Source organism: Blennius ocellaris (genome assembly GCF_963422515.1).
Source record: "Blennius ocellaris genome assembly, chromosome: 21".
Lineage (NCBI taxonomy): Eukaryota > Metazoa > Chordata > Actinopteri > Blenniiformes > Blenniidae > Blennius > Blennius ocellaris.
Window position 1 is genome coordinate 10645641 of NC_137670.1, and position 24475 is coordinate 10670115.

At 40.7% G+C, this 24475-nt stretch overlaps 1 protein-coding gene across 1 annotated transcript in view; it reads left to right on the plus strand.

Moving 5' to 3' along the window:
• The window catches only part of snx29 (sorting nexin 29), a 139048-nt gene that overhangs the window by 110183 nt on the left and 4390 nt on the right, over positions 1-24475 (plus strand). The window contains exons 19-20 of the mRNA XM_080516901.1: positions 4300-4440; positions 20074-20213. Coding sequence (XP_080373027.1) covers positions 4300-4440; positions 20074-20213 — 281 coding nt within the window. The remainder of the gene's footprint in view (positions 1-4299; positions 4441-20073; positions 20214-24475) is intronic.

Here is a 24475-nt window from a genome sequence, read left to right on the forward strand (position 1 = left end):
AAACATTCAGGGTTTGGGTTGGGTCTTTATTTTAATAGTATATGTTATAGCTTATCTTGCACAGATTCACAAACGTTTTCCGTTTCCACTTGAAAACGTGTAAAAGGGGCCTTAGTGTGAGTGTCTCTTTGATGGACTGGTTCGGTGATGCTCTGTGTCGTCACCCTGGGTCAACAGTCCCTGGCTTCTGGCCCTTGTGACCCAAAGTTGGATAAATCAATTTCTCACATGGATGTATGAGTTCGACTAAGTCCTCTCTGTCAGCAGCAGTACAAAGACATTGGAAGCAGCTTTCCATTATACCTGTGCTTCCTTCAGTGTGCTGCCGGAAAAAAAATAAAATAAATCCTGTCTGAAGTAAAAGGAGCTTTACTTTGTCTTGTGTGAGGCAATTGTCATGCCCCAGTTTTCTTTTTTCTTTTCTTTAAATCTGATTCTTTATCCTTCACTTTGATCAACACAGTTTAACCAGACCATACTGCACCCAGTCAGAGTTTCTCTTTACCTGCAAAAAAGAAGATAAATCCTTTGATGTGCTTCTGTGGGTTGGGCTTAAAGTGCTGAGATGACAAGTTTTTACGATAATTTACTAGATTTTGGTCTTTCTTTTAGTTAGTAACCAATCAGTTATCAATTCAGTGAGAATTACTGGCGTTCCAATGAGTTTGTTTCTAGCTACTTTTCATTTTTTTTACTTTTGTGCTGAGTGAGAACCAGCTCCATCGTATCACTAAACTCTTGTATACTAGAAGAGGACATACTATGTTGTTTTGGTGGATGATGTTCAGATGTAATTTACATAAGTGCTTTTGTTTTTGTAATTAAACCACACGCATGTACACAATAGAATATGAATTGGACATCATGACACTCTGAAAAATGCAATGTAAGTTTTCTGTGTTCATTTGAAATCATATCAAATTTAAATATAATTTGAGTTATCTACTCTTTTGAACAGTGATCTGATTGTTGGTCGTTTGAACTGATTTGTTGCTGCGCTCCTCACCATTAGTTTATAAATCAGTTTGTTTTTTTTTGTTTGTTTTTTTTTAAGTGCTAACTTTCAGAATTATCGAGTTCCTTGAATGTCCTGAGGTAACTTGAGCTGAACTGAATAAATGCACCAGTCACCAAACCGACATGACAGCTCAGCTAATGTGTCAAATTAACATTAGAAATTAGGTCAAGGTGACTCTATTTATACCCTTAAGTAGATTTTTTTGACGTGGCAGCAAGAGATGACATATGCAGACATGCAGACATTGTGAAAAAGACAAGACATGTAAAAAAAAAAAAAAAGAAGACCAAACTGAGTTTAAAAAGACATGAACAGCTGCACCAGGAGCTCACTGATCAGGATTTCTCATCAGGGTGGCAACTTAAAAGCCGATTAAGAATAAAATGAAAAAGACCAATAACCTGCCAATCCAAAACTTGTTAGGAGGAAGCTGCCAGGTGCTTAAAAGCAGAATAGCAATATAAAAACAATTAAGTTTCCAATATAAAAGCCTTATAACATAGAAGATGAGCTCCCAAGCTCAAAATGAAATGGCAGCAGGAACAAAATTATTTCTATGGCACGTTGTCTCACTTCTTGGGACTCACTGGACGATGGGAGTCGTTACTGCAGATGAATCTCTCTGCATTTCTCCAGTGTACAGGGACTCTTAACACAGGTGTGACTCCCAAACCGATGGTCTCGACCATTTAATAATCTGGTTGACTGAGCTCTGTTCTTTAAGAGGCAGCTTTCTAAATCATGCCAACAAGAGAAAAAGGCAGAACGGATTCATTAAAAGTATGATTTATACAAAGTGTCATTTGTGGGTTAACTCACTCCGGGGGCGGAGTTTTGTGACGCAGAGGGGGTAATTAAGGAAGTGGGTAGGTAGCACGGGGTTAATGTGCTGTATAGAGAAAGCGGTTGGAAGTAAAGAAAGATCGACTTGACTCCTCCCTCTGGCTAATATTTTCCAATTTCCACACTGCGATTTCTACTTTTTGTCAATGTAGAAACTGGACAATTGCTTCACATCCCTACAAAAATGCAACTGATGTCCCATTATACAGATTTATGACGCAGTGGCCATCCAGAGATATCTGTATGAGTCCACTTGCTTAAAGATGCTCAATTACACTGGGTTCCGGTGTGTTAAATTTTTTTTTAAATCGGCTAAATCAATCAATATTAAGTTGAAGGTGTGAGAACTCACAACATTTAACAAAGTCCTCCTCAATCGCAATGGCTGCTTTCATTTATGATCATCACAGACTTACTCACAGAGTTTAAAAAGTGTTCTGACACAAATTTATGTTTAGAATGAACAACAAAACTGAGAGCACCCGTTTAAAAAAGTAATGGAAGACATACTTAAATAAGTCCCTAATTTTCATTTGTAGTATCTAATCGAGTATCTCCAATAGCGTCTAAAAATCTCCAGTTTGTTACTTGCACAACACTACTTTCTTCACTTTATCAATGTGAAGAAGTGACTTTTGTTGCAGTTGTTATTGTATGTCCTATTCTAAGACCATACTGTTGAGGGGGGGGGGGGGGGGGGGGGGGAGTAGACACACTAATGTAGACATGGTGTTCTTTATGTTCACATCCCACACATGCATTAGCAGTCCATTGAAGTAATTGTACATATCTTTTTATAACATCACCAGGGTCTGGACAGGTATGTCAATGCTGCCGAGTCATTAGCAGTGAGACATTTTGGGGGTGCTCACAGAACCTGCTGTTGGTTTCCTCTTAATGGGCGTCCAAAATGTCAAATTTTTGAAAAAAGAAAGAAAAAAAAAAGTTTGCTATGTTGTCTTGGCAGCACAGCAACATCGAGTCTACAAAAGATCACCAAATGATGCGACTGTCATCTTCAAACTGAAGAAGTCTGTCACCATTTGCTTAACAATGTGAAGTCCTCTGTGTGGTTGACATGAACACATTAGACTTCCCGTCGCTCTGACTTGTTTGTTTCCACTCATTAAAAGGATACCCAGTCAAAGAAATACTTTTAAGATGTGCCTTTTAAAGCATTACATACCAAACACTATGTATGGGACCTTAGGGTCCGAGACATGGCGAATGGGAGTGTCACACCAGTGTAGTGGTCACCAGCCACAAAAACTAACAGGCATGGTGTACATACATATAGAGATTCATGCAATCACATTGCAGGTGTTGCAGGGAGGCTTGAAAAGGAATGTCTATTTCAGTCAATGTTTTTGTGGCTGTGTGTTAACATAGAGTTTGTGCAACAATTTCCGTGTTTGAGAACGACTAACCTTCATTGCGTTTTGGGAGTCCATTTATACGACAACAGTTCCCGGAGCCACTGAATATGCAAGTTAGTTTTTATTAGTTTTTAATGACTTGAGAAAAACTGTTTTCATGAAAGCAGCGTTGTCCTAAATGTGGCCACTCTGGCCTTTGTGTATTGCAGGTCATTATTCCAGCTTGGTCTCAACCCTCTTCCCTTTCCTTTTACTTCATTTTTCCCCATTTGCCTGGAAGCTGTGGTACAGTGCCATGGTACTTGTGGTCAAATTACTTTCCCCATTTATGCATTTGAATCGAGCCTGCATACAGCCATATATTTATTTATTATTTTCCTTGGGTATCAGAAATGGAATTCTCCAAAGCCTTTCTGCTCACTCTTTTGTCTCTGTATATTCTGCTTTCTGCTGTGAAAATGGAGCCCGTCTCTCCCCCGTTCTCTCCCTCAGTGTCTCTGTAATAGGCTCATCATTCCTCTCTTCCTGCTCCCTCTGTCTTTCACGAGTCTGAATAAAGCGGCTAATGGTGCATGGAAATGGTGGCGGCACAGTTTTCGTCTATAGACTCTTGCTATTCCGTTGTGTCGCGATGTGTAAGTGAAAGTACAGATTTGCAAAGGATGAGGGAAACTCTTGTCTTTCACCCATCACATTTTTTTTTCTTTTTAGTCGAATGTACTGTACGAGCCAAATGACGACTATGTGAACTGCAACATGAAGATTATTACTCAACACTGTGCCACTCATGTGTTTCTCATTTCGCCTTTCTGTTTGTAAATATTATTTCTGATGGAATTAATATATTGAGTTTCAAAAAGATAATTTTGACTGTATTTTGTTTGGCTTATCTTTTCACAGGGGGAAAATGTCCATATGCTGCTGGCTGGATGCCTCCGCAGGATCACATTTAATTACTTTTTTGGTGTCTTGTTAAAGTCAGGACATGCTGCTCCTGTTCACGTCGCTGCCGCTGTTGATGATTACAGTGATAATGACAGCCATGTGTCTGCCTTTTCTTAGGTGTACATCCGTATCCTGGATAATGAGTGGAATGTGTACCGGCGTTACACCGAGTTCAGGGAGCTGCACAACCACTTGAGAACCCAGTTTCCACAAGTAGACGCCTTTAACTTCCCACCCAAAAAAGCCATAGGGAACAAGGTAAGAGCTCATGAACTTGTGTGTGTGACTGAGTCTATTCAAACCCCAGAAGCATGTCTTTAAACTGCCGTGATATACTGGAGGGTACTCGGAGTACCTTCTCTTTATGAGGGGAAAATGTGGCCTTTTTCTAACTCTAATAGTAAAAACAATAAAATGTGAGTTACAGTGAGTGATCGAAGAAGCACCTCTACTCAACAGTTATTGTTCCAAGTCTCCAACACAGTGCAGTAATACACAATGGTTTTACATACTATTTTTAACAGTTTATGAGTATGTAACACAGTTTGAGCTTCCTGGAGTTAATTTTTCTACATTTAAGTTTTATGCCGAAAGGAACAACTAACGTTTATTTCCATTGGAGTGTTCTGACATGTTTTCTGCACAGTGAAGATACTGTTTTGTAAAACACTTTGTTTGTTAACCAGTAAATGCAAAAACAGTTCTGTAACGGCATTATTCTTCCGTTTGCATGTATTGTATTTTCTGGACTATAAGTTCCATCTTAGTATAAGTCGCCTATATCAAAAGGTTTTTAAAACCTTTAACCAAAAAAAACAAACAAAGATTAGTCGCAGCAAGCAGCTGTTGTTTCGTTCCTCAGCTCTTGCCATTATGGTTTTTAGCACACTTTCTTTTCTTCTTCATTACAGTAAAGACTTTACATGCAAACAAGTTTGCAAGCTGTTTTTTAGTCTTTCCTTTAATATTTTTAAATATCAAGACTCTTTCATAGTGAAGGTTCATGTTCCCTGGTTGATCACAACAGAAATGTACTCTTTGAGCTTGTTCTTTGACAAACAGAAAGTGTTTCCTTTCACTCCATAAAAACAGTCTTCACATTTATTTTGGATAGAAAACGATAGCGGCCTTGAAAAATGCTAAGCTCTGTAGGGGAAACGTGTGAAAGTCTTGGTCACATTGGGTTCTCTGTCACCACATCAGTTTATCACCCTCTCCTGTTTTGCTTTCTTTTTCACACTCTGAACCTCACACTTTCGGCAACAGTCTACAGCGCGGGTTGCCACGACTTTCATTCCTCTCTGCTCAGGGAGCTCTCCTCTCACCTCTCGTTCTCCTCTCACCCAGTTTCATCCTCCTCTCCTCTGTCTCCCTGCACCCTTTGGGAAATAATTTGGCCCTGACCCTGATTCCCTGGCTGGTCCGATTTGACGCTCAGCCAAAAGCTGTGGTCTGACTTCTCACCTTCAAAGACACTGTGTTTTCACGCTCCGAAACTGTACTGAACGCTGCGTTGCAGCCACTGCCAATCTGAGAAGAGTGTGTATGTGTCTCTTTGCATGACCATGGGGAAGCACAAGTGTCTATCGAAGGCCGAGACAGTTGGTGTCGTCATGTTCTGGAAAGCTCTCTGAAAGCCCATTACGCTTTGGGTTTGTGTGAGTTATTGGTTTTCACCGTCTACGGGAACTGGCCTATCACTGCAGGGGAAGCGGCCCCGGCTTCATTACCCTCTGAGCACATTTTTAACAGGGATGCCTCAGACTTTTGGAAAGAAAAACACTTTTCGGAGGCCTAAGTTTCAACTTTCTTTTACGTTTTGTAACTGAGGACCAGCTCTTCTACTTGAGCTCCTGTAGATCGCCTTTAGGTTGATGAAGAACCTTGAAGACTGCAATGAGACTAACGGTCCCAAAATAAAGCAGGACAGAGAGACAACAGCTCTGCAAGTTCAAATCCGTCATTAATTTTATCATAATGTTGAGTTCGAAGAATCTTCCTGTCAAAAGTCGTGGTTCTACTCGGAGGCGTTATTCCTAGCTCTTGTGCTGTGGTCGGTAGTTTAGCAGAGTGCATCAGATTGTTGCAGCCAGAATCCCTCTGAACCACGCTAAGAGAGAAAAGATGGGTTCAACCTCATTCCTCTTGTAGCTCATTTCCAAGTGCATGTACAGAAAATAAACAACAGATCCAATCAGTTTCACTCTACAGGAGATGGAGCTGTCAACTGTTATGTGAAGCCAAAAGGTGTAATGTAATCATACTGAATAACAGCCATAAATAATGGAAGTCATCAGTCACCCTCCTTTTTTCTTCCCCATTGTATTTGGATTGCATTCATTATTTTCCTCCCATTGCACATTTGTGCTCCACTGAGATTTCTTGTCTTTGTCGAATTTTCATGTCATGTTTTTTTTTCTCTCCACCCGGGTCACCTTTAGCTCAGTTTGTCATCTTGTTGTTGTTGTTTTTTGGATTTATTTTTTTTTGGGGGGGGGGGGGGGTTATTACTATTTTGAGTGGAGCCATTTCTTTAACCCTCTTGGGATCTCATACCTGCACCGACACTCTTTTATATCTCTTCTGTCTTTTTGATAAGCTTCTTTCACTTCACAAATGTACTGTATTCACAGCGATGATGTTTGACTCGGGTCGCAGCATGGAGACACAGATTGTACATTTGTCAAAACTAAGATTGCAAATGGTGGCTGCATTTTGTTTCCTAAATGATTGTCGCTCACAACATTAGGTAAATAATGAACCAAGTGGATTTTGTGTCTGCCTGGGTTTTTGTTTTTTTCTCACACTACACAGCTGGAGCTGATCAAGTATTTTACAACAGAGCTGTAAATTCTAACCTTCAGAATATCGTACAATTGTTGTATTTAATGTTTTGTTTGAATTATGCGTGATACCTACTTCTGCTTTTCTTGGTTGTGTAATTGAATGAACTTTATTTATCCATGTTACAGGATTTATGCTCTGTACTTCCTATAGATATGTGTTAATAATCAAAATAATCAAGAGCTTCTGTCTGACTTTCTCTGTCCTGCTCCATTTGCTGTGTTGGCTGCATTAGCATTAGCCAAAGCATCTTTTTGAGTTATTTTTTTCCATTCAAATCCCGTTTACTGGGAGATGACGTTCGCTGACAGCATCATAAAAGATGTTGGACTGTAAGTGATATTAGCATCAGCCTGAGTCCACAGTCGCTGTGATGCATTAGCAGCCCTAAATAAACATCAGCTCACATTTAAAAGAGCCGTCTGCATGCTGGTGGTGTAAAAGAGGTGTTTTGCTGCTTTTTTCTCATCATGAGTTCATAAACCTGATTCTTTCATGAATACATGAATACTCCCATGAGCATGAAATAGAGCACGTCATTCCAAATGATGGATATCAGCAATGAGTCATTAACTCAAACAGACCAAAATATATTTGTATGCATCAATATTTGACTTCAGTGACAGCTGACGGTTTTTATTGCAACGACCCAATGATACGACTATATGCACAGTAATACGTCCTGAGTCAGAGAGACAATCAATAGTTACAGTGAAGTACCAGATTGGTAAAGTGTGTGTGTGTGTGTGTGTGTGTGTGTGTGTGTGTGTGTGTGTGTGTGTGTGTGTGTGTGTGTGTGTGTGTGTGTGTGTGTGTGTGTGTGTGTGTGTGTGTGTGTGTGTGTGTGTGTGTGTGTGTGTGTGTGTGTGTGTGTGTGTGTGTGTCCCACAGCAGTTATTTGTATGCATCTGTATGAGAGGAATATACAAGGAATGAATTTTTTTTGTGTTCAGAAGACACTGCTGTTCTTTTTCTTTTGGAAAGCTTTGTGTTTGTCTCTGTGTTGTTGAAGCGAGTCCCAGCAGCATACAGTGTGTACTTGATATATTAGTGTGCATCTGTTGTGTATTGCTGCTGCCTCAGTAGTCAGCAGGCCTGCCGAGCTGAGTTTGGGTGCAGTCGTGGTTCGTTTCTGGTGCTGAAGTGTTGGTAGAAATAATGACCTCCTTCTTCAGGTGGGGTCGAGAGCGGCGCTGCTGTGGCCAGCAAGACTGAAGCGCGCCAGAATATTTTGGAAAAACAGAAAAGCTGAAGTTTGTATATCTCCAAATGTGACGGTTTAAATATTCTCAAACTCGATTCCCAAAGTGTAAATAAAATATTTCATTAATAGTATGGTATGGAAAAGGTCTGTGTTGCCAACTGCAGGTTGCTCAGCTGGAAGAGGACAATTAATGCCTTTCTGAGAAGACCTGGCAACTTTTTGAAAGACAGTCCTAAACCACATACTCCATCCATCACACCAGCACTGCAACATATTAGAAGAGGTTGTGTGTTCAACCAGATTGCCTGCAGTTCACATCCTTTATCAATAGATATTTGCCTCATAACTTCTACATTTTGTCCTTTCTATTTGCACTATTTATGATACTCTTACCATTATTAGTGGAGAGGAATGTTTTAGGTTTGAGAGTTGTTTGCAGAAAGATACAAGAACTTTGCTTTGCCTTTGGATTCAGTGGAGAATATCATAGTGCCGTTAAACTTAATATTATATCCAAATTTAGGAAAAGTAATAAACAAATAAGACTTACCATAAAATGTACAGTCTGTGTGAGTCTTATAGCCAGAGATGTGTATAAATACCCCCCTGATTTTTAATTTTTTTTTTGATTAACTCAAGTAGCACTTCTATTTCAGTCTGTGACCTAAAAATATACTGTAAAAATTTTACATGTGCATTAGGATCTGCCATTTATTTCTTTAAATACTAATTCTGTGCATTGATACAATGCTTTCTGGGCTCCCTCCATGTCAGCTTGAACTTTAGTTGCGCGGTTCCAAAGCAGAGGAGAAGGGAGGGAGGGCAGAGTCAGTCGTCTTGGCCGAGAAGCAAACCTCACACATCTTGTGTATTGTAAGTGGACCCATTGTCACGATGAAGCACCCTGTTGCCATCGTGCCACAGTTCAAGTTGTTTGTGCCAAACGTCCATGTCTTTGTGACTCAAGAGTGGTTACAGTGTGACTCTGTGTTCACAGTCTGACGCCAGGGAAGCCTGGCTCGGTGGGGGTGGGGGGTGGTGGGTTGATCTCATGGTGCACAACCCGAGGGATTGTGGCAAAAAAAACCAAAACAACAAACATACTCTCGGTCACGCTACAGACCTTCCGCACCCTCTCCTGGCTGTCGACCCAGCTCTGACCACAAGTGATACATTTAAACGATACGATTGACTCACACTGAGATACGATAAGATACAGTTTGAAGTTTATTGAAACTCACAAGCACGACGCTTACAGCACGACATCACGCAACGCAGCACATTTACTTGGAAAAGTTACGGCGAATCCATCTGAGCACGACACTAACAGTCACTCAACTTTTCCATTGCACCTCGTTTAATGCCAATACCTCGATGAAACCGATGTTGTGTTGAATCTACCTTCCCAGCCCATCCGTTTCTGTTATTGTCTGCCTCTCTTTTCATGTGAAGGATTCCCATCTCTATCTTTATCATATCTGTCTTTTAGCCTCTTTTCTGATTGCATCCATCACAGAGAGACACTTTGCGAATCGAGAACTGACTTTGAAGCACACATGCATTCGCACATTCACACATGCACAGGGCCACTCGCTATTATACGTCGTTAATGATGAAAAACTGTTGATGCTTGGAATGTGTTACTTGGTGATATGTGACGGGTAGAGAGACCTTCAAAAGCTTTTAAACTGCACAGTGAATCTGGTAAGGATGAAACCCTCACCAGCTGTCAGCAGAGATCAAGTACCAAAGGAAAAGTCCACAAACGCACACCCGAACTAACTGTATTACATGCCAGGGACTCTCAGCTTCATGCCTGTTAGCATGTGCACACACACACACACACACACACACACACACACACACACACACACACACACACACACACACACACACACACACACACACACACACACACACACACACACACACACACACACACACACACACACACACACACACACACACACACACACACACACACACACAATATGATGATTGACAACACGGCTGAAGTTGTCAGAGCATCTGCCATGCTGGGGAATTAATGTTGAAAAGAAACTTATGCAAGAGTGTTTTACACATACCTATCACATGTAACTGCCAACACACACACACACGGTGATTGGATTGTTCAGTTCCACCCAGTGTAGTCTTACCGCAACATTATGAGTGGGGCAATTCTTTCTGACAGTTCATACTCGAAACCTGATTTGTGAGGAAGTCTCTGTTGACATAAAAAAAAAAATCGACAAATGTTTATGCTTTAGTTAAGCATAAAATGTAAATGAAAATGCAACAATGACCATAATTCCATACACTAAGATCGCTAACAGAACCTCAACTGAACAATCAAATAACATCTTTGCCTGAGAAGTCGCAATCCAATTCTTTCATATTGGAGTGTGAAGAACTTTATTGCACAAAACTGTCTGCATCACGGCAGTTCAATAAATTAATAGCGTCACTGCTGCAGCTCACCCACACCTACAGGTCATTTCAAAGTCCATTCTTCCATCACCAGTGAATAAATGATACTTAAACGCTTCTTTTCTATATACAGGTTCTTTCACCATAGCTGACTGAAAAAGTAGATATGCTCCTCTGAGCTTCCACAGATGTCCTTATGGCCTCAGCTGTGTCTTGACACCTTGTCCATGAAATTTACAAACACCTTGAACAAGTCCGACTTTAACACACAGCTCTCGCGTAGAATTGATAGTCTGCTATGTTTTACCCTGGTATCCTGTAATCCTACATGACATGCCAGAGAAAATGGTGACTGGCAAAGCGCATCTCTTAACATATACTGCACGAATGACAATGACAGGCTGTTTAAATCATTCTAAATCCTTTATCTGATGTTGGCTTACATTGGGTAGAAGCAGGGCACACTGTGGAAAGGTCACAAGCCCATCACAGTGGAACCACACACATGGTAATCGCACGCACACAAAGTTGTGCCTATTGTCAACTTACTGTTACCAATTTATGTCAAATGTGTGTTTTTGAGTCAGAGGGAACCAGAGTAACTGGAGATAACCTGCACACAACTGATAGAGCTTGTCTGCTACACACACAAGCAGATGGAGATATTCTTGATGTGAGTGGTGAATACAGAAACACAACTTCACCATGCACAGTGGTTTTCTATTCAGCTTTAACCCTATTTATTATGATAAAAAAAAGTAGAGGATTTGTAGTGATATTCATTTCCAGAATATGTTTCCTTTTCACTCTTGTAAAATGATTAAACTCATCCAAATGTCTTCCAAAAATTCTGGATGTGACCAGTCACATTTTTATTTCACCTTTGTCCGACTGTGTGAAGGCCATAAAAGTTGAAATATGGCTGCATTGACACAGTGATCAATTGGGCGATTTTTTTCACAATGGAAACATGGCTATGCTAGCAATTCTATTTCGTGACCGTTTTTATTGCCGGTTTCCTTTCATATGGTAACACAGGTATTTTTCTTGGACCGACATAATGTGGCTTTAATATTTCAGCGAGTTACAGGCATTTTCCTTCTCACGTTGGGTTTCCAGGTCAAACTGCAGCGGCATTTAAATTATGATTGCAGATGATTGTGTGCTACATTATTTCCATCCTGACTTGTAGCAGGAATGAAGAATGAATGATTTACTAGAAGCCCTCCATAATCGTTCCACCACTTCCTGCATTTACAACGACACCTTGTCGTAGCCAGTGTCATCGGTTTTCCTTCCAAAAGCATGTGGATCTACTTAGTTCTAAGTTGTTGATGTGTTAATTTTTTTTTTCTGCTGAATCACTTGATCAATTGTGGAGGTCACGTTCTTTTCCTTCAGACTTATAAAATGAATTTTTTGCTGAAAAGACAGCTCTTTGGGGCATTATTAATGGTTCATCTTTGAGAAATATTAGCTGAAGTTCACACTGTGACCTCACATCTCTGATTTTTAATGAGGTGACAGAGAAGAACGAAGGAAGAGAATTGATGTTACCTTGAGTTTGCTCCGAACAGGGAGGGCGAAATGATGTAGAATTTGTACTTGCACTCAAAAAGATGATTAAATTTTTGAGTTTTACATCTCCAAGCCAACTTTAATTTTGCTCCTCTTTAACTGAACGTGGTAAGGAATTAAGTGTTGCCTGGTTGTGCCATTCTTTCCTCTTCAATACGGATTTCCAAAGGTCATTTGATCCCAATGATCGACCTCATATTCCCCTTTAGCAGTTCTGGCCTGTACATCTCTTTCAGAGGCACCATCAGTCGAAATCACACTGTCTAGATGGGTAAAGGCAAGTAGATCTTCAAGGGCTACATTTTCCAAGGTGACGGAGCAATAGCTGGCGTTGTTGATTCCCGTAACCTTAGTCTTGCTCTTTTTGTTGTTCAAACCTGTCAGCTTTGCCGTTGAAACTCGTGACTGATTTATTGGGAAAGATAACCTGCCTTAGAATAGTAATAGTGAAAGTATTCCCTCCACTTGGGGTGATTTATGTGGCTTTGAGAGATCTCAAATGATAGTGGGTAAATATAATGTGCATCATTGAAGTGTAATTACTGTTAAAAGCATCATCATTAGCAGTAATTTCAAGTAGATAACAGAAAAGTTGGCTCATGTCACAACAGCCAGTGGCAGTGTAGACCCCTGACAGTAGTAGCTGTGGCCTTGTGAGGCCTCTATATCAGGAAGTCTGTGCCGACTTGAATCGCCTTGCCTCTGCATCTGCGTGTCTTTAGTGCTGTTAATGAGCTGATGAGACTCTCTCCCTCTCTCTGCATCTGCAAATGCTTTCAGCAAGATTGTCCAGCTGCGTAACCCATCAATACAGACTATAACACACACATGCTCACAGCAACAGATGCACACATCCACTGCCTGTGACAGCTCTTAACCAGCTGATTTGTCAGGGGCCAGGTCAGGCGTGCAGGCTAAATGTCCCTGAGTCGAGCCTCTCAAATCCGCTGAGACGGAGGGGCGAGAGAGAGAGAGACAGAGACAGAGAGAGAGAGAGAGAGTGATGACATCAAAGCCGTGTTGTTGTCAGACCCCAGAGTCCGACTGTCAGGTTTTGTCAGAGGCTGCACCTCATTTTGATTGTGTGGCTCACACACAAAGTAACTTTTGTTCTCCTCTCTCGATAACAGTTTGTCTCCTGAACCCACTTCTATCCTCAATTTCCCTCCTGCTCATTGAAGTGTCTCACTGAACCCCAGCATGTCTATCCTCTATTTCTCTACCTTTGAATATTTTTAAAAGGAGATTGTATGTTTCACATTTTGAAGAAAGTAAAATTTTTGAGTCTTAATGTTGATTTATTTTCCGCCATATTCATATTCAACATCCAGCCATCTGTTGCCATCTTTTCAAAAACGTTCAGGAAAAACACCCATTGCTTTATCAACAGATATTAGTTCAATTGTTGGATGTGTGTGGGATCCTAACTTTGTATTATTCCCTCAGACTTTCAACATCAAGCCCTATATGGCCATTTATACAACTTACTCCCACACAAAATACATTAAAAAGTGTTTTACACAGATGCATTTGTTAAATTTCTTGTCCTTTCTGTACTGGAGTTATCCACATTTTGATGTGTTGTCAGGAGCGAGAGTCTATACTGGAGAAAAGATATGATACATCTCGGATTGTACATCTGCACATACACACTCTCACGGTATGTTTCCATGCCTCACAGGGACATTACATTGACTTACCTCGCATTGACTAGAATTAACCTTACTCTATCCTCATTGTAAAACATGTTTTTACTTCAGGATTCATTAGTTGCGGTAATCCCTACAATAAGACGAGTCGCCATGTCCTGATCAGCCCTGATTAGCTCATATTGTTACTGATATTGGAGACGGTGATGTCTCTGAACCTTTTTCCCATTGTGAGGGATTTTCCACATTATTCATTCATGTCTTCACTCTGCACCAAGAACTGCAGAGATCCCTCAGGACCCTGCTTTATCTTCATGAAGATACTCTGAAAAGATATATCTCGCACCACAAACGGTGGACATGAAACGATGATGAGAATCTGGATTAGCTGTTGGACACACTCTCAAAACACTGTGATTGTTGAACAATGCAGCCCCAAAGCTTCAAGTCGATGATTTAGTTGTTTGTCTCGGTTGGGATCATCTGTCTGACTCTCTTGTGATTATACTTTGCGCCAAGTTAACATTTGTTTTTTCACTAGTCGACAATATCCAAGTCATTATCTTTTCTTATTTACAGTCATGTAATATTAGGAAGTACATGGAATTGCTTACTTTAGCGTAATGACATCAACACGAGAGAGTAACAGCATGAGGAGAGCAATGATGAAAGTCATTAATTGGTGCTTTTGTCATTGCTCGACATTTTTCAATTGAATTTACAACACTATCAATGGTGCTTAATGGCTTTGAATATTGTGGTTACACTTAGACATTACGCAAGTGTCCTCAAAGGTTATCTCAAAAGAAAAAGAAGAAAAGGAGCCATTTGCCCTTGGCTGTCTTCCCTTCTGTACATACAAAGAGTGGAGAAGCAAGGCTTCTCTAATTAATTAATCAGAAACTACAAAGTGAATTATTAACCAGTCTTAGTATGTTGTGCTCACTCATTATGCAATATACATGTTTTGTGCTTTTAATTACGATGAGAAGTTATTGTGGAGGTCTTGTATGAGCGTTGCTGAATTGCCTGTGATGTTTTATGCATGGTCCCGGGACCCGCGGTTTGGCGAGCATCTGAACACGGCGTCGTGAGAGCGGCCTCTTCAGCCTCGCTGCGGTCCAGTGTGGGCTGACTTGGTGCGAAGTGTTGACCTTGTTTTGTTGCCGGGCGTGTGCCGGCGCTGTTCTCTCTCATCTAATTCAAGAGGACCACGGTAAATCAGACCTCGAGTCGATGTTCTCATTTAATACGTCGGCCAAGGAGTGCTTTTTTTTTTTTTTTCCCAGTTCAGTACGTGATGCACAGATACCCATTTTCCATAAAATGCCTCCACTTTTCTTCTTAGGAGTATCTAAATTGCGTAAAAGAGTCTGATACATTTGGGTGTAGGTGCTTGTCATGTCTCAAACTGTTTTCGCAAAGTTGTTTTTCCTACCCATTTTTACCAGACTTGAGTGGCAACAAATTCAGGAGCACAGAGGAAACTCTGATGCATGTGGCTCTTTTACGCTTCTCTTCCATTGACAGCTCGCCTCTCCTGCTTATCAGCTTTCTCTGGGATGTGACATTCAGTCGTGCTGTGTTGCCTGCACTGTATACATACATCCAGTCGCTCTTCATGCCGTTGCATGATCATTCCACGATCCCATAACACGGTACACTGCATTCACATGACCACATGAGTACACTGCTGATAAGCTTGTACATTGAAATGCGTTTTCCTCTGCAGCCAGACTCCTGAACGCTTTTGAAATTTGTAGGAGAAACGATGGAGGAAAGTCCGGAATATCTTCACAACTCCACAAATGAAGAAAGAACTCAAGTTTACCTTTAGATACTCTTCAGAGTATGATTCTGAAGTGAAACACATACACAGAATTGCTTCTTTCAGCCTTCGTATCCTTTTTAGCATGATTGTTTGAAGAAAATAAGCTTAATGTTTGGTTGTATACGGCCCATACAGATGCTTATGCAAGCTGGTTCTGCGTTTGCAAATGATCTGTATGTCCTTCTGCTTTTTGTATTTCTAATAATTTAAGATTTAATGCTATTAGACGTATGATTTAAAGGTAGCTTAACCACCCACACCATGTTGCATCAATTCCAGAGTCAAAAGCTGAGATGGGCTAAGCTAGTTACCCTGAGCACAGCTTTTCTCCAGACTAATTGGATTCAGTCGAGGCTATTGAATCATTCAGTCAGGTCAGCTAGATGTCAGACAGTCCACATGTACAGTACTGCGCACGAGTTTTAGGAAATATGCAATACATCATGCAATAGTAACATGTATTCTGCAGCAGAGGACAAAGACCCCAAGCATGCAGCTAATGCCATTAGGAACTGGCTTCACTGTAACGAGAACAAGGAGTCCTTAAAGTGATGAATGACCTTCTCACAGCCTTCATCTCAACATCCTGGAGGATCTGAGGCAGCTTACATCAGATGCTCTTTGGTTATACCTCAAACATGTCTGAAACCGAGTATTCAACCACTGTGAATCAATAGATGCACAGGGCGGACACCAAAAGCTGATCTTTGTCTGATTCCTCTTCCTTTGCATCCTTATCGAGAAGACAAAGCAACAATTCCACTTGAGTGAGCATAAGCTATTTTGGAAAGGAAATAACTCATTTTAACAGAAAGAAACCTACAGAACCAGACTCGTATGTGGAAACTTTCTTAAAATCACTTTACTACACTTATCAATTACTTCTTTTAAAAGTACTATGGTAACTTTACTGGCTATTGAACACTCTCGATACATATGGACACCTTTATACGAGGATGGTTGTATTCCATCAGTATTTTATCTCAAGTTTTGATTTTCTGATTTATTCATTGATTGGTTCCGCCTGAGATTCCAACATGTTTCTTTATCATAGAATCCACATTATGCATTTTTCATCATTATCATCACTCATCAGAAAACGTGGATAGATGGAAATGGTTCACATCTATATCCGTTCAGATCATTCAGTTCTGTTACTTCACTGCTGACAATAACTTAACATTGAAATTGAAATATTGCATAATACCCAGTGTCAATAATCATGGGGAAATACAATAGTGATGTAATACCAAGTCAGTCAAGGAGTCTTTTTTTTTTTTTCTTCCAGATTTGACTTCACATCCAGCTCCTGCTTTTGTTGGCAGTATAGTTCCTCGTATCTTACTCCGTATTGACTGAACAGTGGCTTATGAAGCGGCTGTAGAAGACAGAAATAGGCCACAAGATGCTCAAACAAATTCTTACTCACCTCCTTGTCTATATGAGAAATAAAAATAGACTTGTTTAGGCTCCGCGCTGTACAAGTACAGCGACGTGGAGGGGGACTGAGGAAGGAGCACTGTGGAGAGGACGGGATGCGAGCAGACAGATGTAAAGGGACAGACTCAGCCTTGTACCAGCATCAGTATGCCACAGTCGTTTCTGCTCTGCCCTCTTGTTCCTCTCTGCAAACAAGAGACAGCACCTGGCCTCTTCAGCCCTCGTCTCTGTCTCCACGAGAGGATGAATCTGTCATGATGTCCATTACTGTTATTACTGCTCTGACATCCATGAAAGCAGTCAGGGTGTCTCTTATTGTGTTGACATAGCATGAAAGCCACGCTGGCATGCACAGCCTAATCTGACACATCAGATTTACCCACTGGTACCCCGCCTATCTTACCCTGCATGCAGCCCAGCTGAGTTATCCTCTCGTACTCCCCTGATCTTCCAGCGAGTACGACCGTGAACCTTTCATCACTCCCGTGTTTTAAAACTTCCCTCGGGCCACTTAAGCGTACGCCATCCACCAACTTTTGGGTTTAAAGGGGCCAAATGGCCAAAGTCAATTTGTTGAAGTGCTTCTGAAATAAATGTGCATTTGTGGAAAATATTTTCCACATATTAGTATTTCCTGTTGGGTCTCCATCAGCACAGCAAATAAAGATAAAGTCTGATGGTTGTCATAAGTCATGCATAATATGGCATTCAGAGGTTTTCGCTTGATATCGTGAAGCTGTTTGGAAATCATGCAGCAGTCTGCTTGCAGTTGTCAATGCCGTGTGGACCATTTGTTCCTTTAAGAGTCTTATGCGTTTCTTAAATTATAATCTGTCTGTGTAACATCATTGGCTGCAACACATTAACTCAGACAATTGAAAACAAAGCTCCATGGATATAATAGGCTATTTGCTTTTGCTTCTTATTCCCATTAATTTGGAATCATTCATTGAATGAAAAAAAATTGTGTTTGGATCAGCTGCATGTTGCATCTTCATCTTCAGAATTAATTGCAGTGTCAGTACACCAAGTCTGATGTGAAGTTTAAAGAGGTTATACATTGTCTTACTTTTAGTTATATATCTATAGTCTGTGGGTGCATATTTGTAAAAGATGGCTTTTGTGGTCTCATGAAGCTCTTAATGTAGGCAAATTAGTTCCTCTTTATGTAACATTTTCAAGTAAAACCAGACCACATCAATGGTGACCTTTTGAGTGACATGACTTCCCGTCCATTTTCTCCTGGGACTTGGTAGTTTTATAGTTGAGAGTTACTTGTAATTGCAATCCAACTTTACCCATTGCTAATATTCAGTGTATTGTCTATGTGCGCATGTATGTGTTGTTTCATTACAAAAACAAACAACAGCACCAACTCGAGGCCTGGCATGCTAACTACAGTATTTTCAACATTTCTTCCATTTCTGTGGAAATGGACATGGTTTTCAAAACATTGCCATGTAAACGCAAAACCTTTTTGAAACAAAAACGATGCGTTTGTACTGGAAAAGTGGTCGTGTTAATGGGGCCTTAGCGAAAACATGGCGCTCTGGGTTTTAAAGGAAGAAACAATTCTTACCCACCAGTAATTTCAGTGCATCTGTTCATCAATGAATGTGAACCCATATTAACTTAACAGTATCTGTTTCTCTCTTCATTGCTCATGCAACCTTAGTAGCACAAACACACAATTCTTCATGTCCAAGAGGACCGAGTGTGTATTTTAAAGCACAACAAATAAATTCACAAGAGTCCGGGGATTGTTGATCAAAATAGAAGCAGTCGTTTATCGAAAAAAAAAAAGAAAAGAAAAGAAAGCGGGGAAATGTTGGCCTCCAACAATGGCGTTGTGTTCCAGTCCCCAGCACCAGCGAGGGTAACGCGGAGCATTGCCCAGGCTTTGTTCTGAGCCCTGCCGGATGATGATTAGCCATGCTACCAGTAGCCATGTGGCTCCGTGCCTCTGTGTCCAGAGTCGCTCAGTAGAAATGGCTCCTGAATGTTCGAGTGACTTTACTTCATCACCATTGCATACAGAACAAACCACAATTATTAGACGTGCTTGTCCTGAAATAACATGCGTGTGGCTTTTGAGTGTGCATTATCACTTTTGAGCCCATTGACTGCCTGCTCACTGGCAAGGTGACAACTCAAAATATTGTTAGTTTGAAGTGCAAACAAACAGCATGTCCCTCTAGAAAAGCCCAGAGGGACAATTCAGAGGGAAACACCTCAGGATCTCAAGCTGGATAACCTCTGAGACAAAGAACCCTTTACTAGGGTCTTCCATCTCATACACGTACTGTACATTTTGCTATTTTAACAAATGGATTGCTCGACGCCAAAGTCTAACAGAGGGTTGAATAGCCTTGTGGGTTTTTTTTTCCTACTTTGTGCCTGTGCTTTCTTTGGGAGTAGAAACCAATACAGTTCTCCGTTTATCTTTAAAAAACTGCACTTACACTTTGCCACAGTGCAGGGATTTGTGGTTTTTTTTTTCTATTCTTGGTCAGGTCAAGTTGTTCAAGCAAGAATTGTTACATTTTTCAGGATTTAAAAGTTTCTGAGGCTCTCAGGTTTTCAGTCAAAATGTACCTACATGGAGAATGCTGCCCTGATATAACTTCAGACTCGGCCGGTTCACCCCTCAATCTGTCGGTCCACTCCGTCAGCTAATTTGTTCCGAGGCTGGGAAAACCAACACTGGTGGAAACGACATGAAATAAAGCACAACATTTAAAAAAAAACATTTGAATCTCACAGACGAGCCACTACTGGGGCTCCCCAAGCAGGACCCTAGAATTTATGGTCTCAAAGTATTAGAACTGTAAGGTTTTGCAGCTTTAACTTGAACATGTGTTCATAGGTATCTCTCCTCCTCTCTCCCTCTTCCCTCTGTTTGACTCTCTCTGCAGGATGCCAAATTTGTGGAGGAGAGGAGGAAGCAGCTGCAGGGCTACCTTCGCACGGTGATGAACAAACTGATCCAGACGCTGCCTGAGTTCACAGCTCGACCCACCAAAGAGACGCTGCTGTCTCTGCTGCCTTTCTGTCAGTAAGTGGGCACACACACACACACACACACACACACACACACACTGACAGGTACACAGGAATGGAAATGTCAGTATTTTGCAGGTGTTACTCCAAACTCGTTGCACTAGATGGTGGATTGTAATGCCTTCTTATCCGCAGTTTTTCGTTTGTAATCCCATTGATTGCTTAAACAAAGAGGAAAAAGCTGTGTGTCAGTTTGAGGTATTAGTTTTATATTCTACCTATTTAATCTGAAGCATTTGGAGAAAGAATTAGCTGTCACGACTGTTGTGGTAGTAGTTGTTACAGGATACAAACAGCAAGGATTAATGTCACCGGAAATGCCAAATCCCTTGTAAACAAACTTTGGCAGGTCTCTGCCTTTTACTCTCGCATCCACACGTATTTATACACCGTCTTTGTCACACTCACACATTCTAGCTTGTACGTGAAGCCTCAGTTCACCACATGCCAACCAAGCAACTTAATCAAGATCAGTTCTTGATTACAGTATCCATCATTTTTTGTCATTAAAGGCACGTGGACTTGCTTAAGGTTTTATCATTTCTATCTATCTATGTCTCTTCTTGCCCTTAACTTTATTCATCATTCCTCTCAATGAAATTGTTAAAATGTCCTAATATTGTCCGTACAGTTGTATTATCATAGTGTAGTTCTAACACTAATCACTGATTCACTCATTAAGTTAACCAGAAATTATATAGTGTCTTGGATGGAGAAGCTTTATAATTGGCAGGGAAAAAGATTTATGAACTCACGCAACATCAGTATAAAAGGTGAGATAAACTACCAAACTGATGACTATTTGCTAATCTTTATGAAATGGTGACAATTTTTAGAATACATCTGATCGATGCGCCTCTGGTCTACTCCGTGTTATTTTGAAGACTACATGTTTTGATGACTTGCTGTCTTAATGTTTCTTTGTGGTGAACATTTTGTGCAAAGAAATACAGAAGAAGTCAAAAAGGTCAATGAAATTTCAGTAAATGCAGCACACCACTACGTAATGATAGTGATGTTACAGCAACATGTTATTTCAACACGTGATTCGCAACAAGGTGTTTCAGTCAGTCACAAAATGTCTGTTATTGCATGATTCACATCTGGTCATGTCCTTGTTCGAAGCCGTATTTGCAGCTATATGCATCATTTTCTTTAAAGATTATAATCCTGTTAGTTTTTAGCCTTTTAAGATGTCCTTCTGCAGAGAGAACCCAGTGTTTGCCGTCATTTTGCTTTCATGCCTTCATCTCAGTGCTTTCAGGCTTGTGGAGGATTTTGGACGCCCAGTATTTCACTCACATAATTCAAACTAACTCTGATTAGTTTGCTCATTAGGAGCAGCTGATTTCATCTGCTGTGAAAGCTGCCAGTTGAGTTCTAGCTCTGACAAAACAAGTGGAATTAGATGAGTCAAAACGCAGGCTCTCTGGTCAGCATGGGCTACAATTGTGGCAGAAAACTCAGATACCGAGATATTTCCTTTATACATGTGCACCAAGGATGAACAATCAAAATATATTTTGTGATTGTAGGAGCTGTCAAGTAAGTGAATACCAAAGGGATTTACATAATTATTCAGCCCTTGGTTACCGTGGTCACCATGGCAACAGATAAGAACATCAGCGTGAGATTGCAGTGATTTTCCCCGAAACATCAGACGGAGAAGAAAAGCCGTTCCTTTGTCCTGCACTTCCTCTGCTGTCTCAACCTTCACCTGCTCGACAGGATTCGAGTCGTACGCTGGTGACGGCCCGGGAAATATCCATGATCCGTAATACCCCCGTGAACTGGTGGGAGAAGATCAATCGGCTCATTCACGCCGTCCAAGTGCAGAATCACTCTGGTACAAGGAAAGGTCATGTCTTTAACGTCTCCCATCTGCGTTTGCTGAATTCTGTGTCCAATCATATATGTTGTGTCTTCAAAGAGACGCTTCACAAGACAGAGAGGAAACTGAGCTGATACATAAGAGATTGTTTTGGGGGTTTTTTTGTTGGTGGGAGCTTACTTTTTTAGGTTATTGGAACTTCAGTTAAAACAAACATAAATTGGAAACGATGGCTTGTGAGTATGGCATCTCTTGGGGGTCTTCAAACTGCTCACAGCTGTAGGGAGGAAGGAACTGCGATATCACTCCTTCAAAAACTTAGGGTGAAGGACTCAGTCGCTAAAGGAGCTCTCCAGCACTCCCACGGTGCCCTTCATGGGGAGGGAGCGGATGTCCATGGGAGAAGTTAAACCTGCTCCTCTTCCTCCGCCACTGTTCTGATATGAAAACTCCGGCGGCAGTTGCGGCGTGTACACGAGAGCGCACGAAGCAATGAGTGGTGGCTATCTATGCTCTGCTGTGTGCCGACGAGCACTTGAGCTTGCTGATGCGTTTAATCATGCTACAGTGTGCGCCTCGAAACTCTTTAGCATGTAGCTCGGACTAGCATGCTGCACCTGGTTGGACAATCGCGTCTCGTGGACCTGCTCGACTCTGCCTCTGATTGGTTAGTGCGGGCTGCTTTCTATAATGCTATTGGTGTGTGTCTATGTTTTCCTGTAGCGTGAGGGCTGTTTTTGCTGTTTGAGGTATGTTTTTGCTGTATATTGTGTTTAGATGTGTTGGGGCAAATATCCAAGCTGCAAAGAAAATAACATTACTGGATCTGGTTCCAATTAGGAACCAATATATGCTGACAGTGAACATACTTTGAAATAGGCATTACATTTTTTTCCAAGTAGTCTTAAAAAAAAGTCTTAAATCTCCTGTTAGATGTATTCATCCATTTTGTTGCAGATGAGATCTTTAGGTTTTTTACACTTGATAAAAGTGTACTACACACTCAGATAGATTCAGACTCATAGATTCAGATAAACATGTCAGGAAGGCATTATAGGTCTCACACACCAGCCCGCCTTCAGTTTCACAAATAAGGTTGTAATTGGTTTGATATTTAAATAAGTAAAAACAAAAGAAAAACTAATTCAAGGTTCACCTCACCACCTGCTCAAATAAATCATAAAATAGCAGATACATTGAAATCTCGTGGAACGTCTCTGCAGGCAGACTAAGATTAAACTTGTCTAAACCTCCAAAACACTCACTGCTCATTATTTAGTCTTCCCCGGAGAGGCTTAATAATATCTCTTTCTCATATCTCCAACCTGAAATAGAGCCCTTTCTATTGAACAAATAATGTGAAATATTACAGCATCAAACCAGCAGTCTAAGTGGAACTTGATTACATTAGTTTGTGCCGCTCTTTAAATGTACAAACATTGTTATTCACAGTTGAAAATGTCTTCATATACATCGTCAGGGTGCATAAGTTCTTATATATGTTTCAATGAATCAAATTGTTGACCTTTTTCTGTAAGATGATTCACATGAGTGGTGGTGGATGATACAAATTATTTAACCATGTTCAAAGAAAATAAATACATTTAATTAAAAAATGAATCTATTTTGGTTAAAAATACTGAAAACAACATTGAATTATCCATTCAAAATTCACATATGCTCTTGTGCTCAGAATAACCAGTTTCTCTTAAAGTGGATGAAATCTTTCCTTCACAATGATCAAAGTTGCCAAAAAGTTTGCTCTTCTACATGTAACAAGTTCCCCATGCAAAACAACATTCACTTTTACTTGCTTGCATGAAAAGCTAATTGGCCAGATTGGTGGGTCGAAACCAAAAATGTCAAACTCGTGGTTTGATTTGCTAGATTTGATACCAGATGGTCTTCCTGCCCAAACTGAGATTCAAACCCAGGTCCCCCGAACTCAAAGTCAAGACTTAACCAGATGCTCCACCAAATTTCTGCAACTTGAAATTCTTTTCAGACTAAAATGAGCAATTGGCTGCATGAATCTCGTTAACTCCATAAATTAGCCATGTCATTGATTGAGCCGCAGGGTTCAAAGTGTGTGAAAAAAGTGGCGGCTTTCGTTACGAAATTACGGTGCCACTATTCAAATGTTTGATTTAATGTCTGCTTTGGTTTTTGTACTCCAAGGACTAAATCGAACACTCTGCTGGGCTGGCGGTGGCCCACAGGTCTAATCTCCATCGCCCAACCCAGATCAGCACCAAAAACACATTACTGAGGTTTGTTGGTGTAAATGAATTAAAAAAAGACTATTCAACAGCTTCTTGAGCTTCATATCATGCCACAGGTTGAGGACTTGTATATACGTCTGCTTTGGTTAATATTGTGCAGAAGTGTTGTTATGCCACACAGGATGGCATTTTAATTTGCATGAC